The 15,611-nt window shown below is 44.3% G+C and overlaps 1 protein-coding gene across 4 annotated transcripts in view; it reads right to left on the bottom strand.

The window, feature by feature from the left end:
• The window catches only part of MANBA (mannosidase beta), a 65,099-nt gene that overhangs the window by 22,637 nt on the left and 26,851 nt on the right, over positions 1-15,611 (bottom strand). For all 4 annotated transcript variants that reach the window (XM_081020289.1, XM_081020286.1, XM_081020288.1 and 1 more), the window contains 2 exons: positions 6,674-6,849; positions 4,266-4,376 (listed from right to left, as the gene is read on the bottom strand). In XM_081020289.1, coding sequence (XP_080876415.1) covers positions 4,266-4,376; positions 6,674-6,849 — 287 coding nt within the window. The remainder of the gene's footprint in view (positions 1-4,265; positions 4,377-6,673; positions 6,850-15,611) is intronic.

Raw genomic sequence — 15,611 nt, 5'->3', positions numbered from 1 at the left:
GCTGCAACCTCAAAAGCTTTGGTTTCTGACAAGGGGGCTGTGGAGTCCAGAAAGATATGCAGTAATGTAGGGCTTATCTCCAGTTTACACCGTCTACAATCCATCGAGCGAAAGGCAGCCTACCAATAACTCAGTAACTTTCAGTTTTTGCTGCCTGTCTAGAACTGCAAAAAGGAGACGGACTGTCAGGCATCTGGGAAACAGTGGTACAATACTGGCAAGTGCTATGTTTGTTATGCACTTCGGAGAGCCAGTGTAGTGTAGTGGTTAAGAGTGGTGGACTCGGAATCTGGTGAACCGGGTTCACTTCCCCGTTCCTCCACATGCAGCTGCTGGGTGACCTTGGGCCAGTCACACTTCTTTGAAGTCTCTCAGCCCCACTCACCTCACAGAGTGTTTGTTGAAGGAAAAGGAGATTGTTAGCCGCTTTGAGACTCCTTCAGGTAGTGATAAAGCGGATATCAAATCCATTATTTATTTATTTTCAGAAGTTCTTCCCTGGTTCATCTTGCCTTGGGGGCTACTTAAGGAAGAAAAAATAAAAATAGGAAGCAAGACAAAGGTGTGCAAAATTGTGCAAGGTGTGAAGAAATTGGATAGAGGAACATTTTTCTCCCTCTCTCTGGGCCAGTGTCAACCAGCGAAGCTGAACATTGGGAGAATTTAGGACAGACAAAAGTTAGGACTGGACATAATGTGCTGGAGAGCCAGTGTGGTGTAGTGGTTAAGAGCGATGGACTCGTTATCTGGTGAACGGGGTTCGCGTCTCTGCTCCTCCACATGCAGCTGCTGGGTGACCTTGGGCCAGTCACACTTCTTTGAAGTCTCTCAGCCTCACTCACCTCACAGAGTATTTGTTGTGGAGGAGGAAGGGAAAGGAGAATGTTAGCCGCTTTGAGACTCCTTCAGGTAGTGATAAAGCGGGATGTCAAATCCAAACTCCTCTTCTTCTACAGAATTTGCTACCATAAGATAGTCACCAACATGGATCACTTTAAAAGGTGATTAGATAAATTAGATAAATGAATGGCTACTAGTCAAGATGAGTATAATAGCAACTCCAGTTTCAAAGGCAGTCTATCTGAATACCAGTCACTGGGGAACGATGACCAGAGAGGGCTATTCTCATCATGTCCTGTGGGCTTCCCATGGGCATCTTGTTGGCCAATATGGGAAAAAGGATGGTGGAACTAGATAGGCCTTTGGTCTGGTCCAGCAGCACACAGATTATGATCCTAAACGGGAATACTCCAGTTTTCCTGCTGAGTTTCCTTTCAAACTTACAACTTCCCCTCTTTTTAAGTCATTCGCTTTTCTTATCAGCACAAGGTCTTTGGGCATGAAGCCAAGCAGTCTCTTTCAGTAGTTGCTAAAAATTTCCTAGAATCCCAAGGTAAAAACTTTTTGTTCAATTGAAATGTGTTTTATTTCAAAAAGAAAAGGATTCATAAAATGATCCGTACTTTTTTAAAAGGAAACAATAAGTAGTGCTTTCCATATAGTTAAATACTGATCTGTTCAGATAGGTTTCCAATCGATGAAAATACTTTTATTTTATTTGGACATATATTATTCCCCAAATAGAAAAAAACACATTTTATAGTCCTTTCTGTTTTTTAAACAACAACTGCATTCAGAGGTCTTTGGCACTTGGAAGGGAGATACAACTAATACACAAAGTTGCTATTTTTAACAGCAGATGGGAACTGTTTTTTTTTCCTTTTAACTCCAGGACAAAGAAAGTGCATTGTTCAGGAAATCATTAACCACCAGCTTCGTTGTATAGTGAAAAAAAAATGTGTATCTTATCAACTATGCCTACAGTAAGGAGAGCACAGCATTTCCTGGAACTAAAGCAAAAAACAAGAGTCAAATACAACAGACTGTTCCACTTTCCTCCCTAAATGAAATAATATACTTATTAATTCTCTCCACTACCAGAGATGAACTACGCTCATGAATAGAGATTTAAGTTATCCTGTCACTTGCCATTCCCATGCACCAAAAGGACTCCTGTGTTCTGCAAAATTACTAACTAGGGTGCTTTAAATCAGAAAACTATTATTGTTAAAGAATACTAAAGTTGACAAGAGGAGTCTCAAATTTCCTAAATCTAAAGTTTCAGTGCATCACAGCTAAACCCTGATGAGAATTTCCACTGCACAATTTCATATCAAAATCACTGCATTTCTGTTTGCAGATCCGTATTGCAGATACCAGCTGCTAAGAGTCCAGAAATGACAAGAGCTTGAGAATTTGGAAAACCCAGCCGTAAAGGTTTTCCTCTTGAATTTTGAAGTTGTTGTTAATTTGTCTTCAAGTCTGACTGGCAGCGCAGGTGCTACACAGAGAGAACAGCTAACCAGTAGAATAGTTTCTGCCATCTTCTGATAATTTAAGATCAGGGCTAATCAGAGTGGGGAGGGCAGGAGGGTTGTTTGACCTGAGCCTCAAGCTCAAAGGGGGCCTCAGATTTAGACACTTATGGGTGCGTTTTTTTGGCATTTCATACGTTTTGCAACCTGCTTTTATGCACAACCTGCTTTTATGTGACACACTCTTAAGAACATACAAAGAGACTGCTCAATCACGCCAATAGCCCAACTAATCAGGTGTCCTGTTCTCACTGAGGAGATTTCACCCCTCCCATACACAAGAATCTCCTGATCATCTCCTGATGGTCTCTGCTGACTCTCCAGAGAGAAGGAGGCGTGTCCTGCCTATCTACTTATTCTGCCCAGCAACATATCTGTGTGTGTGTGTGAGAGAGAGTCAGTCAGTCAGTGTATCGGAGAGAGTGAGAGTGTTGGAGATCCTAGAGATAAGATTGCTGTTAGAGCAGCTGCAGAATCTCAGTGTAGCATTGATTTATGCTTAGAATATTCAGCTCTGTATATAGTTTTGTATCATAGTTGTAGTTATAGAATAAAAGGAAGATATTCTACAGAGCTGCTCTCCGAGTGGTTTATACTCTGCAAGACTCTGCAAAACTCTGCTGCGCAACGACTGTATTATTGAGACAGTGAATCCGGTGCTCTCAGCTCTGAGCTGTGAGTCCACAGCACTGTGACCGTTTCCTGTGAGAAGGAGGTCTCTGGCGGTGCTACCCAGCTCGCCTAGCCCAGTCGGGGTTGAGGTGCAAGAGTCCAGTTGGTGCACTGGCTCTAGGGCGATGCTGACACACACAGTGGCCCAACAAGATGCCTGCAGGAAACCCACAAGCAGGAACCCTCTTGTGATTTCCAGCAACTGCTATTCAGAAGCACTACTGCCTCCAACTGAGAGGTCAGAGCACAGCCATCATGGCTAGCAGCTTAGAGCTGCAAATTTAAGCAAATGAGAGGTGATATTTAGTAACAGATTGCATCATCTTAAACAGTCCGCAATATTGCACAAAAGATAGATTCTTTTCCTTAATAACCAGAGCATTTGCACAGGGGAAAAAATGCTAGAAAAGAAAAAAATACTAACATTAAGTCCCACGCTTTTTTTAATGTCTTGTTTTGTTTCCATGTGTCATCATTTTTTTATTATTATTATGGCTAGTGGGCTCAAAAGCTGGAAGCAGCCCTGGATTCTCCTGCTCTCTTCTTTTAAAAAAATATTTTATGGATGCATGGTAACACAGCAAAACAAACAAAATTATTGCCATGTCAGATTACCCTCATAGTTCTTTTACTCCCTCTTCTTTTAACCTGGGATCCTCTGGACATCTGGAAGGGCCTGTTTCGGACCTAATACAAGCATTACAGCCTTCAAGACTGCTGAAAACCACTTCCAGGTGGAGGAGCTCCATGTGAGGACTGTAGTGTTTGCTTATCACATTAACTGGCCTGATCACCCAGAGCAGGGGTCAGCAACCTTTCTCAGCCATGAGCTGGTCCACCATCCCTCAGACCATGTGGTGGGCTGGACTATATATTTTTTTGCGGGGGGGGGGGGAGGAATGAACGAATTCCTATGCCCCACAAATAACCCAGAGGTGAATTTTAAATAAAAGCACACATTCTACTCATGTAAAAACACACTGATTCCCAGACCATCCTCAGGTCAGATTTAGAAGGCGACTGGGCCGCATCCGTTCCACGGACCTTAGGTTGCCTACCCCTGACCTAGAGAGTTTCCACCCCAGTGGGTGCTAGGAATGTGCCTTGGTGGCCACTTGGAGCGTCCGTAGAGCTGCTGCCAGTCGTGTCTAGTGTGCTACACAGACCAATGGTCAGACTCAGCATAAGCGAGCTTCCTGTGTTCCAGACTTGACATACCTTAGAATGCTTCTCAATCTTGCAGCCTCCCTCTGCAATGAATGTAGTTGTCATGTTGTACCCAGTCTGGTTCCCATGTCCTCTTGGCCACCAAGTCTCCAGTGCTGCAGCCTTTTTAAAAGAAAAGAAAAGAAAAGAAAAGAAAAGAAAAGAAAAGAAAAGAAAAGAAGCAAATGAAATTAAAATTTAAAGAGTCCAGAAAAGATTATGTTGATAGCACAAAGCGCTTAAGTAAGTTTTCTTCAAATAGCAAGCCAAGAGCAATCAATGGGAGGCAAGAGCTTATCTGGAGCAGACAGAAATTCGCACCCACAGCCCTGCCCTTGCTGCCAACCTACACCACCCCAGCCTTCTCCAGGTAAGCTGCAATGATACCAGTGTCCAGAGAGGGGGCTCTGTCCAATGCATAGTAGTCTGCACAATGGAGTTATAAAAGATGTTCTCCTTACATTATTCTTCCCAGCACCCACCCAAGCCATGTAAAGCAATTCAATGCTCAGATTCAAGGCAAGCAGCTAGCTCTGACCTTGAACCCTTTAGCATGTTAGAGAAAGAGTTCTAGGCTGGGGGGAGATGTGTGCTCTTCAAGCCCCAAACAATGTAGGGAGCATGGAGCATGGAACAGGAGCATTTCTATGTGAGGCTGAAGATACACTGCAACACATTATTGTTGGTTCCCACTTCTGTCAGCAATCATTTACAGAGCATTTTTAGCATGAAAATTGCACTTTGTTTTGTAGGTCACTGTTCCAGGCATGCTGCGCAAAAGGTATTTACTTGCAAAGCTCCCATACATTCCAGTGGGTCATTTTCAATGGGGCTTGAACAGATGTTCCCAGTAGATCCTCCTCAGTGCATCCAGAAGCAATATACTGTATCTGAACCTTTCACAAGGGAATCAGCCCCACCCTGTTTTATTAGCATACTACACGACTCTATAAAAATGGCTGTTGAGTTTTCACAATTTGGTTGTCTTTATGATGCTCCATTTCTACATAAAATAAGTTGCTTATTTGTAGACAGCAGCGATATCTCACTGTTCGTGTAAAACAAATGCTGGTGCACAATTTTTGTCAATTACTGGGTACAGCAAAATGTCTAAAAGGTAATAAGGGTGCGCAAACATCAAAACAGATGGATCAGTATTGGACACGTTAATGCATCAAGTGAGCATTTCACAAAGAGAAAGCAAGTACAGAGGAAACAATTTAACAATATGATTTGTCATGCCTGTTACCAAGGCATGATTACATAGCTGAGCCCCTAATGTTCCACCTTTCATTCTCTGGAATTACTTCCAACGGCAGCATGCAAAATGCCCATGAATTCCTAGCGCAGGGAACGAAGCATTATTAATATGCATCTTCCACCGTGGTCTGTGAAATGCAGAATAGCTTTAGAAGCAAAGGCACTGCGGGAGGGTATTCATTGGCTAGTAGTGATGTCATATCCCCACTCACCCATTTGCTATTTCTTAGCTGGAAAACACTATGTGCACTCAATTTTGGTGGGGGGTGGGGTGGGAATTACACATTTTTAAGAAGGCTGCAGTCAGCTCTCACAGCTCCAGCTTTGAAACACTGCCCAGAGATGACTTTTGCAGCTTCAATGGTACATTTCCTATTGTTTTAATACACAGAACGCAATCCAGCAACATAAATTAGGGACTCGAGGCTGCCTTCAGTCCACAAACACACACACAACTCTTGATTGCTTTCTAATCAGAATGCAAGATCATGGGGTCAGGAAAGATAATCTGCCGTGGGGCAGGCAAGCTGAAAAATACACACGGTGTTACTAGGACGCTACAGCCCATCCAATAACCATGGGCAAGCGGTTCTGAGTTCTTGGGTGGGAGATCAGGGTTCAAGGCTCATGGCTTTGTGAAGGTGTAAGGAACCTGTGGCCCTCATTGGACTCCAACTCCCATCAGCCAATGGGCAAGGATAAAATATCGGGAGCAGGGGCATAGGTTCTCCCAGCTTATTGAGTTAACCGGCTTCTCCTCTTACCCTTGCATTTGTGCCTTCAAAATTATTATTTAGAAATTAGCAATAATCACAAGCTTTTGTTTCGGTTGGGGTTTTTTTTACTCATCACCTGTGGCCAGCTCTGAAGCCATGTGTAGAGGCAGCTGCAGAAAGAACGACGTTTGAAGTCCTCCTTTCAATTCAGAGCAAGTCCAGTGCTTAATAAAAGGTTGCACTGGCTTAATTCTCCCACTGAAAACCACAGTATATTCCCTTGCGTGAATTGTGCCCACAGACTTCCCATATATGGGTGTGCAAAACAGCAGGACTTTTTTTGTGGTTGAGTAACATCTATGGCCTTATTGGTGCAGACCCATACACAGCATTGATTTTCACACCGGAGGAAAAAGTTTTGCATTCAGCAGGACTGGCCCTCACCTTACTTATGTTTACGAGCAGCACGGTGCTGCCTTCACCAGGACGAAGCTCCACTGTGAATGTCTGCTGCGTCTGCAGCTCAGGAATGCTCACAGTCGCGAGAGCAGCAACTGGCTTTGAGCTGATGACATCAAAATCCAGCTCTATTTTGAGACTCCACTGCTGAGTGTTTTGCACTGAACGAAACAAAAACAAAGAAGGTTGTTGAGAGCAGACAGATTGGACGCATACCGTTAGTCACCTGTGATCTAGGAGGTTATGTCTGTCTTCACACTTAGGGAGATCTGGGTTCAAATCCCCAGACAACAGTGTGACACCAACAGGGAGCCAAAGGGAAGACACATCTTGCTATCCACATCACACGGGGTTGTTTTCATGAGGATATAAAGAGGGTGATATGCATCCCACCCAGAGCTCCCTGAAGGAAGGTCAAGACATAAATTTAGTAGATCAGGGGTGGTGAACCTGTGTCTCTCTAGATCAGTGTTCCCCAAACTTGGGCCTCCAGCTATTTTTGGACTACAACTCCCATCATCCCTAACTTGCAGCACCAGTGATCAGGAATGATGGGAGTTGTAGTCCAAAAACAGCTGGAGACCCAGTTTTGGGAAACACAGGTCTAGATGCATCTGGATTACAACCTGCATCATCTCTGACCATTGGTCAAGCTAGCTGGAGCTGATGGGTGTTGGATTCCAGCATCTGAAGGACACCTGCCATTTGGATGTTATATGCAACCAGAAGCTAGTCACGGAAATTTACTCAACTGCTACTACCACAGAAGCTCCTACAGATGAACCCATGTGGTAGCCGGCTCATACTAACATTTTCCTATGCCAGCTGTATTTTGAAGATGGTTCAGATTTCTCAAAGGGATGGTGATTATAGAACAAACTAGGCATGATATTCAATGTCTAGCTTTTTTCTTCTTCTAAGTAACAGCCAGAAGAGGGATTAGGTCCTTGATGCACAGAGAAGAGAGTGAATACCATGATCTCGGCAAGATCTTTCTCCAAGCTGCTGCTAAGACCAAGAAGAGAGTGGACAGGAGCTTGGAGGAGGAGGCTATTTTCATTGGGTCTTGCATGTCATGGTTTCAGTCCCAATCGCACACTAGACATGTTAAATGCAGTCACCCTTGTCTGGTTTGGACCTGTGAAAACCAGGAATTGTTCTCGACAGCTTGAACATAAAAAGTATTATCGTCATTGTGAATGTTGCTTGAAGATGCGGACAACAAAACTAAGGAAGGGTCTGAGCTGGGCCAACATCAGAAACCGGTGTTCGTGGCCAGATGCTGAGCCCTCATATCTCCAGGAGGGATCCCTAATCAGCCACCACTGAACAAAGAAGAAAAAGGAACCCCACCCCACCTCAGGCACAAGTAAAATATCTGGAATCACCTCCAGTCCCAAACCACATTGCACAAGATCAAATCAATCTATGGAGAGGTCACGCTAGGTCAGGCTTCCTCAATCCCGGCCCTCCAGATGTTTTGAGACTACAAATCCCATCATCCCTGACCACTGGTCCTGCTAGCTAGGGATCATGGGAGTTGTAGGCCAAAATCATCTGGAGGGCCAAGGTTGAGGAAGCCTGTTCTAGGTAAAGGATGTGGATGCTATCACCCACCAGAGGTTGCTGGACCACAAATCCCATCATCCCTGACCATGTCAACTGGGGCTGATTGGACTCAAGAGCCCAGGAACATCTGTAGGGGTGCTACTTTTCTGACCCTGTTTTCTATACGAACACAAAGTTGAATTGGTCCAACACCCACGCACCCGCCCACCCATCCATCACAGACAATGTGAAGTGACTAGGCCAGTGTTGCTGGAGCAATACTAGGTAGGCTGCAAATTCATAAGTTAATGAAGGCACCAGTTTCACAACTCTCCTAAATCTTTTTTAGGAGATTATACACACACACATTGGGGAATGGCATAATTTGGACTTTTTGTTTCAGGGCTTGAAAATGTCACCAGGCTGGGCACAGGACCTCTCTTAATGAAGCAACTGAACAGAAAACGTGATGATGAGGTGTGGTAGCCTTCCTACCTGCTAGCCAACATTTACACAGAGGGAGTGGTCAGGCAGGTACTCCAGCTCCTCTAGCAACTGGCTTTAACTCAATAAAGAGGCCTGCCTCACTCTTCAAAAACTGCTGCACAAAACTAGCCATACTTTCACAGGTGGCCTCAAGTCTAGAATGTCTGTAAACACACATCAAGATGTTCAAACACAAAATTCTACAGTGGTGGTAGTTTAATGTATATAGAGAATAAGGTTTGTCTGTTTTTTGAAGTTCCGCTTATATAGCACCACAGACACAAAGTTAACCCTGGTAAAACAGGTTGGGGATACTTATTTTCCCACCAGCTGCAAGAAAGTAAGATAGCCATTTCGTAACAACAAGGACTCTGGAGAAACAAGAGTGTCACGGTCGTTTACCAAGGGCTTTCCCCATCTGTTACATTTTGCTTTTATTCGATCTACATTCGAACACAGCTGTTTTGGGGAAAGATCACAATTTCTGGATAGAATAACCATTTCTGCATGTTGAACAAATGCTTCATTCAAAGAAAATGCATGGAATTCTTCTCTGCTGTAGGCCTACAAAGCGAGTGGAATTGAGACCTGGGGAATGAATTGAACCCATTGTGTCTGGATTTGGTGGGGTCTACAGTTGTTTCTCTTTGGCCACTCAAGTGTGCTCGCCACATCAGCCTGCCTGGTAAGAGGAGGTCTCCTGCAGGATCACAGAGCATTTGCCAGCTCAAAGAATCATGACTCACTCAAAGAGTATTCCTAGAAAGTGCTCCTTCAACCTTCCTAAAAGGTAAAGAGAAAGGGACCCCTGACCATTAGGTCCAGTCGTGACCGACTCTGGGGTTGCGGCGCTCATCTTGCTTTATTGGCCGAGGGAGCTGGCGTACAGCTTCCGGGTCATGAGGCCAGCATGACTAAGCTGCTTCTGGAGTAAATGCAGGAAGCTAGATGCCCTTTTTGTTGCCTGAATGGCTGAACTGGTATAAGAAATACAGCAGCAGAAATACAGTCCCTCTTTCCCCACAGCAAATGCAACAAAGACATCTATGTCTCCTTGAGTTTGTCTTACATTCGAAGCCACAGATCATGTCCCAGAAATGGTTCCCACATTCAACTCACCCAAGGAAATTAAGGAATACGGCTAAGTTACATAAATTAATTTCAGCAGGTCTACTCTTGAGTAAAATTTAGATGCCTTGTCTTAACATGCAGTAGATTGAGGCAATAGATGGGATGGTGGACCACTTCATGCTGCAGGTACAGAAACACCTATTTGGGTGAGCTCCCGTTGCTCGGTCCCTGTTCCTGCCAACCTAGCAGTTCAAAAGCACATCAAAGTGCAAGTAGATAAATAAGTACCACTCCGGCGGGAAGGTAAACGGCGTTTCCGTGCGCTGCTCTGGTTCGCCAGAAGCGGCTTAGTCACGTTGGCCACATGACCCGGAAACTGTATGCCGGGTCCCTCGGCCAGTAAAGCAAGATGAGCACTGCAACTCCAGAGTTGTCCGTGACAGGACCTAACGGTCAGGGGTTCCTTTACCTTTATGTTAAAAATCTTGCAAAGATAAAATCAGAACAGCTGGGCTTCTCCCTGATCTGCTAGTTTTCTGTGTGCAGGGTTCTGCTTTTCGTTATCAGGAGTAGTATTCAAAATAGGAATCCTTCCCCTCCTATAGGCTGAAATTCATTCTACCACTGAGACCTGAGTTTCCTAAGGGAATCCTAGTGGGGAATGTATAGGCTCCCAGGGAAGGTCACCGTTAACTTTTCTCACTGCTTACCAAGCCAAGGTTGCTGCTCCAGCTTCTTAGCCCTCCTCGCAACTCCCCATACATTAGGGCCTTTGTGTTGTGCTACAGGGCTGCAACACTCATCACTCCTGACCATTGGCCAAACTGGCCGGGGCTGATGGGAGTCAGAATCCAATGACAAATGGTCAGGGATGGTGGGAGTTGGTAGTCCAACCCCATCTGGAGGGAACCAGGTTGGGAAAGACTCTGCTATGCTTTAAATTGAGAGAGCTGGGAAATAATGGTCAGGGAAGTGCAAAGACCCCTTCAAGCATTCCCCTTAATGCAATTAGCAATTGTGGGGTAGGGCTGTGCCTACTGACCTTCACACATGTCAAGAGGCAAGTCTGCAAAGAAGGAACCTGCCAAACACATATCTGTTATTTCTGTGACCCAGAATAATCCGTGTTCCAGTTCCAAATGGCAGGGGAAATGTATGCGTATTCAGTAAGCTTCCCCACTGCAGCATTTCTCCAATGGATGGAGAGCAAATGGGGAGGGAGTTGTGGGAATGAGATTAGTCCTCATGGTCCTGCTTTCCCTCCACCCGCGATTGTTAAATCACATGAAGGAGAATACCTGAAGGAGGCTTCACATACAGCTTGATCATATTTTCTTCTTAAAAGAAATATCAACAAGCTGTAGGAATCATTCCATTAGGTACTAATTATGCAAAATGTGATGTATGGACAGTAGTGATGTATGGAAGTGAGAGCTGGACCATAAAGAAGGCTGATCGCCAAAGAATGGATGCTTTTGAATTATGGTGCTGGAGGAGACTCTTGAGAGTCCCATGGACTGCAAGAAGATCAAACGTATCCATTCTTAAGGAAATTAGCCCTGAGTACTCACTGGAAGGACAGATCATGAAGCTGAGGCTCCAATACTTTGGCCACCTCATGAGAAGAGAAGACTCCCTGGAAAAGACCCTGATGATGGGAAAGATTGAGGGCACAAGGAGAAGGGGACAACAGAGGACGAGATGGTTGGACAGTGTTCTCGAAGCTACCAGCATGAGTTTGACCAAACTGCGGGAAGCAGTGAAAGACAGGAGTGCCTGGTGTGCTCTGGTCCATGGGGTCACAAAGAGTCGGACACGACTAAAAGACGTATTAGACCACCTGGGTAAATAAATAAAAACTCTGAACCACTTTAAATGGCATTCACATGACAGAGTTAAAGATTAATAGGTTCATTATTCCAAGTTTGGTTTTTTTTCCTTCTGGATAAGCACAGCCTCGAGGCTGAGATCCAAAAAAACACCCCCGGCTAACTGAAGGGAAACTGTATCTGGCTGCATACCTGGTTCTCAACAGGTGGAGCTGGAAGGCTACATACTAAGCAACTCCTGATGCTGTCTTGGCATTCCATGGAAATTCCAGCTGTGTTGATTTCTGCAAAGGGCTGGAGCCATTTCCAGAAGCTTCAAAGACTCCCTTCTTCCCAGTATCATCCAGAGGCAAAGTGGCTGGTTTAGTAATAACAAGGGCACACTCCACACCAAGTTTAGAACATTTAGGTCCAGTTGACTTCAATGGGAGAGCAAGAGCTTTACTTTCCCAATTAAAGTTACTGGGACTTAGGAGCACTTACGGAGGCTGCAATACACTGTTACATTTCCTGGCATTTCCTGGTGACACCTGGCTTGAGAGCAGTACATGTGAAAAGGATCTAGGAGTCTTGGTTGACCACAAACTTGACATGAGCCAACAGTGTGACGCGGCAGCTAAAAAAGCCAATGCAATTCTGGGCTGCATCAATAGGAGTATAGCATCTAGATCAAGGGAAGTAATAGTGCCACTGTATTCTGCTCTGGTCAGACCTCACCTGGAGTACTGTGTCCAGTTCTGGGCACCACAGTTCAAGAAAGACACTGACAAACTGGAACGTGTCCAGAGGAGGGCAACCAAAATGGTCAAAGGCCTGGAAACGATGCCTTATGAGGAATGGCTAAGGGAGCTGGGAATGTTTAGCCTGGAGAAGAGGAGTTTAAGGGGTGATATGATAGCCATATTCAAATATATAAAAGGATGTCACATAGAGGAGGGAGAAAGGTTGTTTTCTGCTGCTCCAGAGAAGCGGACACGGAGCAATGGATCCAAACTACAAGAAAGAAGATTCCACCTAAACATTAGGAAGAACTTCCTGACAGTAAGAGCTGTTCGGCAGTGGAATTTGCTGCCAAGGAGTGTGGTGGAGTCTCCTTCTTTGGAGGTCTTTAAGCAGAGGCTTGACAACCATATGTCAGGAGCGCTCTGATGGTGTTTCCTGCTTGGCAGGGGGTTGGACTCGATGGCCCTTGTGGTCTCTTCCAACTCTATGATTCTATGATTCCCTATGAGTGCTTTGGAACTTCCAGCACATCCGCTCTGTAATGTTTTCATTATTAAAACTCCACATAAAAAATGGGGGGCCAGCAAGGGGCTGTAATTTGGTCGTAAACGTTTGTTTCTTGGCATGCAAAAGTTGCCATATATGTATCAACCAATCATTTATGTGTACACCACCTTTCCAAAAGTTCAAACCGTGTGCAAGGCAGCTTACAACATATGAAAAATTGCATAACGACAAACAAGGCAAAACTAGTCAGAAACAATAAAGAAAACGTCACAGAGCACACAACCAGATTGAAAAACTTTCATTGTATAAAAAAATGGTGACGGTTTTTCAATCTGGTTGTGTACTTTGTGATGTTTTGTTTATTGTTTGTGACTAGTTTTGTCTTGTTTTTTTATATCTTTATTTTGGATTGTATGATTTAGCAGCAAAACTGCAACAATGCCCACCTACCCCCCCCAAAAAAAAACCCTAAATGACACTCCATCCAGGAAACAAGAAACCTTAGTTCAAGGAGACATTCCTGTCAGGCAAAGGAACTCAAGAAGTGTATGGAGCTGGGATGATGGGGGGTGGGGTGGGACTAGAGAGGAAGGTGGCCTGAGGGCCCGAGAGAGAGATCTAGAGGGCCACATTTGCCCCCCAAATTTAAGGTATAGACAATAATACAACAGTAAGACAGCTTCCCATGTTCCTATTCAGATACATTAGCTTCTGAAAGTCCACACAGTGAGTTTGGACTGAGATTAACTTTGAATGAGGAACTTCCAAGTTCGTACCTAGCTCTCTTAAAGCTACGGAACATCCCATCAACTTTCTGAATTGATTGTGTGTGACGTTTTGGGACAATGCCCATTATGAAAAGCGACTTGTCCCTTTGAGCCAGTTAACCCCAGCGCAAGCTGGACGACAAACAAGTGATTACCAGCAACAGGAACCGGTTAGGTGGCTTCAGTTCAGGACAAGCACACGATAGGAACTCCTCTCAAGTTACAGCCATCGTCATGCAGCTGCTTTTGCCCCAAACCCTTAAATCGCAACACTGGAAGAAATCCAATGATAGGGAGAGCCCTTTCAGCCCTAGCAACATCCATTTCAGAAACAAAGTGACAGACAGAATGTCACAGATGTCAAGGACAAGGGGGCAGAAGGGCAGGCAGCAAAAAGTCTCTGATTTGCCCTTCCTTCAGCAGGAAAGAAATAAGAAAAGAGGGTGCTTAGACCACATCCTGTTCAGGGCTGCATACATTTAAAGGTGAACCTTGATTTGTGCATTCCGAAACAACATGAGAACCAAAACAAAGCCATCCTTCAAAATTCACACTTCTCTGAATTTTGCAGTGTAATTCTCCAGCATACACCAATGTAAAATGCCTATATTAATGAAAATAACATACCCAAATGCCTTATGTTAGGGAAAATATAAACATTGCAAGAAATATGCTTTGAAAAAATGCCTATGTTCGTGTGAATGACATACAAAAATAAGTATATTTGGATTAACTTGAACTAAAATACTGATACATTTTCAGGAGGACTTTTTTTTTTAAAAAATTGCAACCTGATGAATGTGGGGAAGTGAATTTGGGATTGGGAAAACAAGAAGCAAAGAAACTGAAATCATTCATACCTACTCAGGACACACCACAGCAAAGACTCTACCACCACTCACCTTAAGAAGCAGTCTTACGCAGAGTTAGGTCCATCTAGCTGCAGAATGGAGGAACGATGGCCCTCCAAATGCTGTTGACTACAACAACTATCAGCCTTAGTTGGCAAGACCAATGATCAGAATTTTTTACTTTATATGCTGCTTAGTTACAACTGACTCCAAGCGGAACAAAGGGAGCTGTTCTTCAGAAAATCCAGAGGGTGACAGGTTCCTCATCCAGATTGTTAGTGTCCACACTGACTGGCAACAGCTCTCTAGGGTTTCGAACAGCCCTATCTGGAGATGCCAGGTGTTTTGCATGCAAAAACGTGTGCTCTATCCCCAAGGTTTGGCCCTTTGGCAGCTTTAGCAAGGGAAGCCCAGTTTTGATTCCTGGAATCCAATGGGTCCAAGAGAATGCTTCAGACCAATTACTACAGCTAAAGACTACTACTTCCTGGTTCTATGCAGCCCTTGCATTTATAGGGGCCTATGTTTCTGATACGGCTTCAAAAGACTGCCATAGGATAGCCAATCTTATCTGTAGTTTGCTACAAGCACAGATCAGAAAAGCCTTCACCAAACTACTGGACCCCTGGGAAAAGGGACCCTTCAAGATAGGGGAGAGGATCTGAGAAACAAGAGAAAAAGAATCTGTTCCAGACATGAGGAGCCAGATGAGAGAAGGTGCACAAAGAATAGAAGATGGAGACAAAGTGCAGAGATGGTGGCCACGTTTCTATGTAACAGAGGTGGGAGGGAGAAGTGTTAATTGGAAATGAGCAGGAAAAATCTCAGCCCAAGAGCCCTGAAAGAGCAGTATTTCTCAACCTAAGTGGATGTGGACACAAACAATCACCTGGATAGGAAGGGACCCGTGTTAACAGCAGGATAGAATGTATTTAAATTAAAAATAAATAAATTGGGAGGACAGGTGTGTTCAGGAAGAGAGTGGTACAGAGCTTCAAAATAAATAATTAGAGACTGGAAATTCATGTCCTTCATGGCACAGAGATGCAATTGTAGGGATGTAAGAAAGAGAGTGATGCAGTGAGAAAGAATAATGTGTCTTGCAGAGGATTTCTGGACTAGGAAAGAACAGATGATGCCC

Source organism: Podarcis pityusensis, assembly GCF_964106645.2.
Source record: "Podarcis pityusensis genome assembly, chromosome: 9".
Classification (NCBI taxonomy): domain Eukaryota; kingdom Metazoa; phylum Chordata; class Lepidosauria; order Squamata; family Lacertidae; genus Podarcis; species Podarcis pityusensis.
This window is presented reverse-complemented; position numbering and strand designations above follow the sequence as displayed.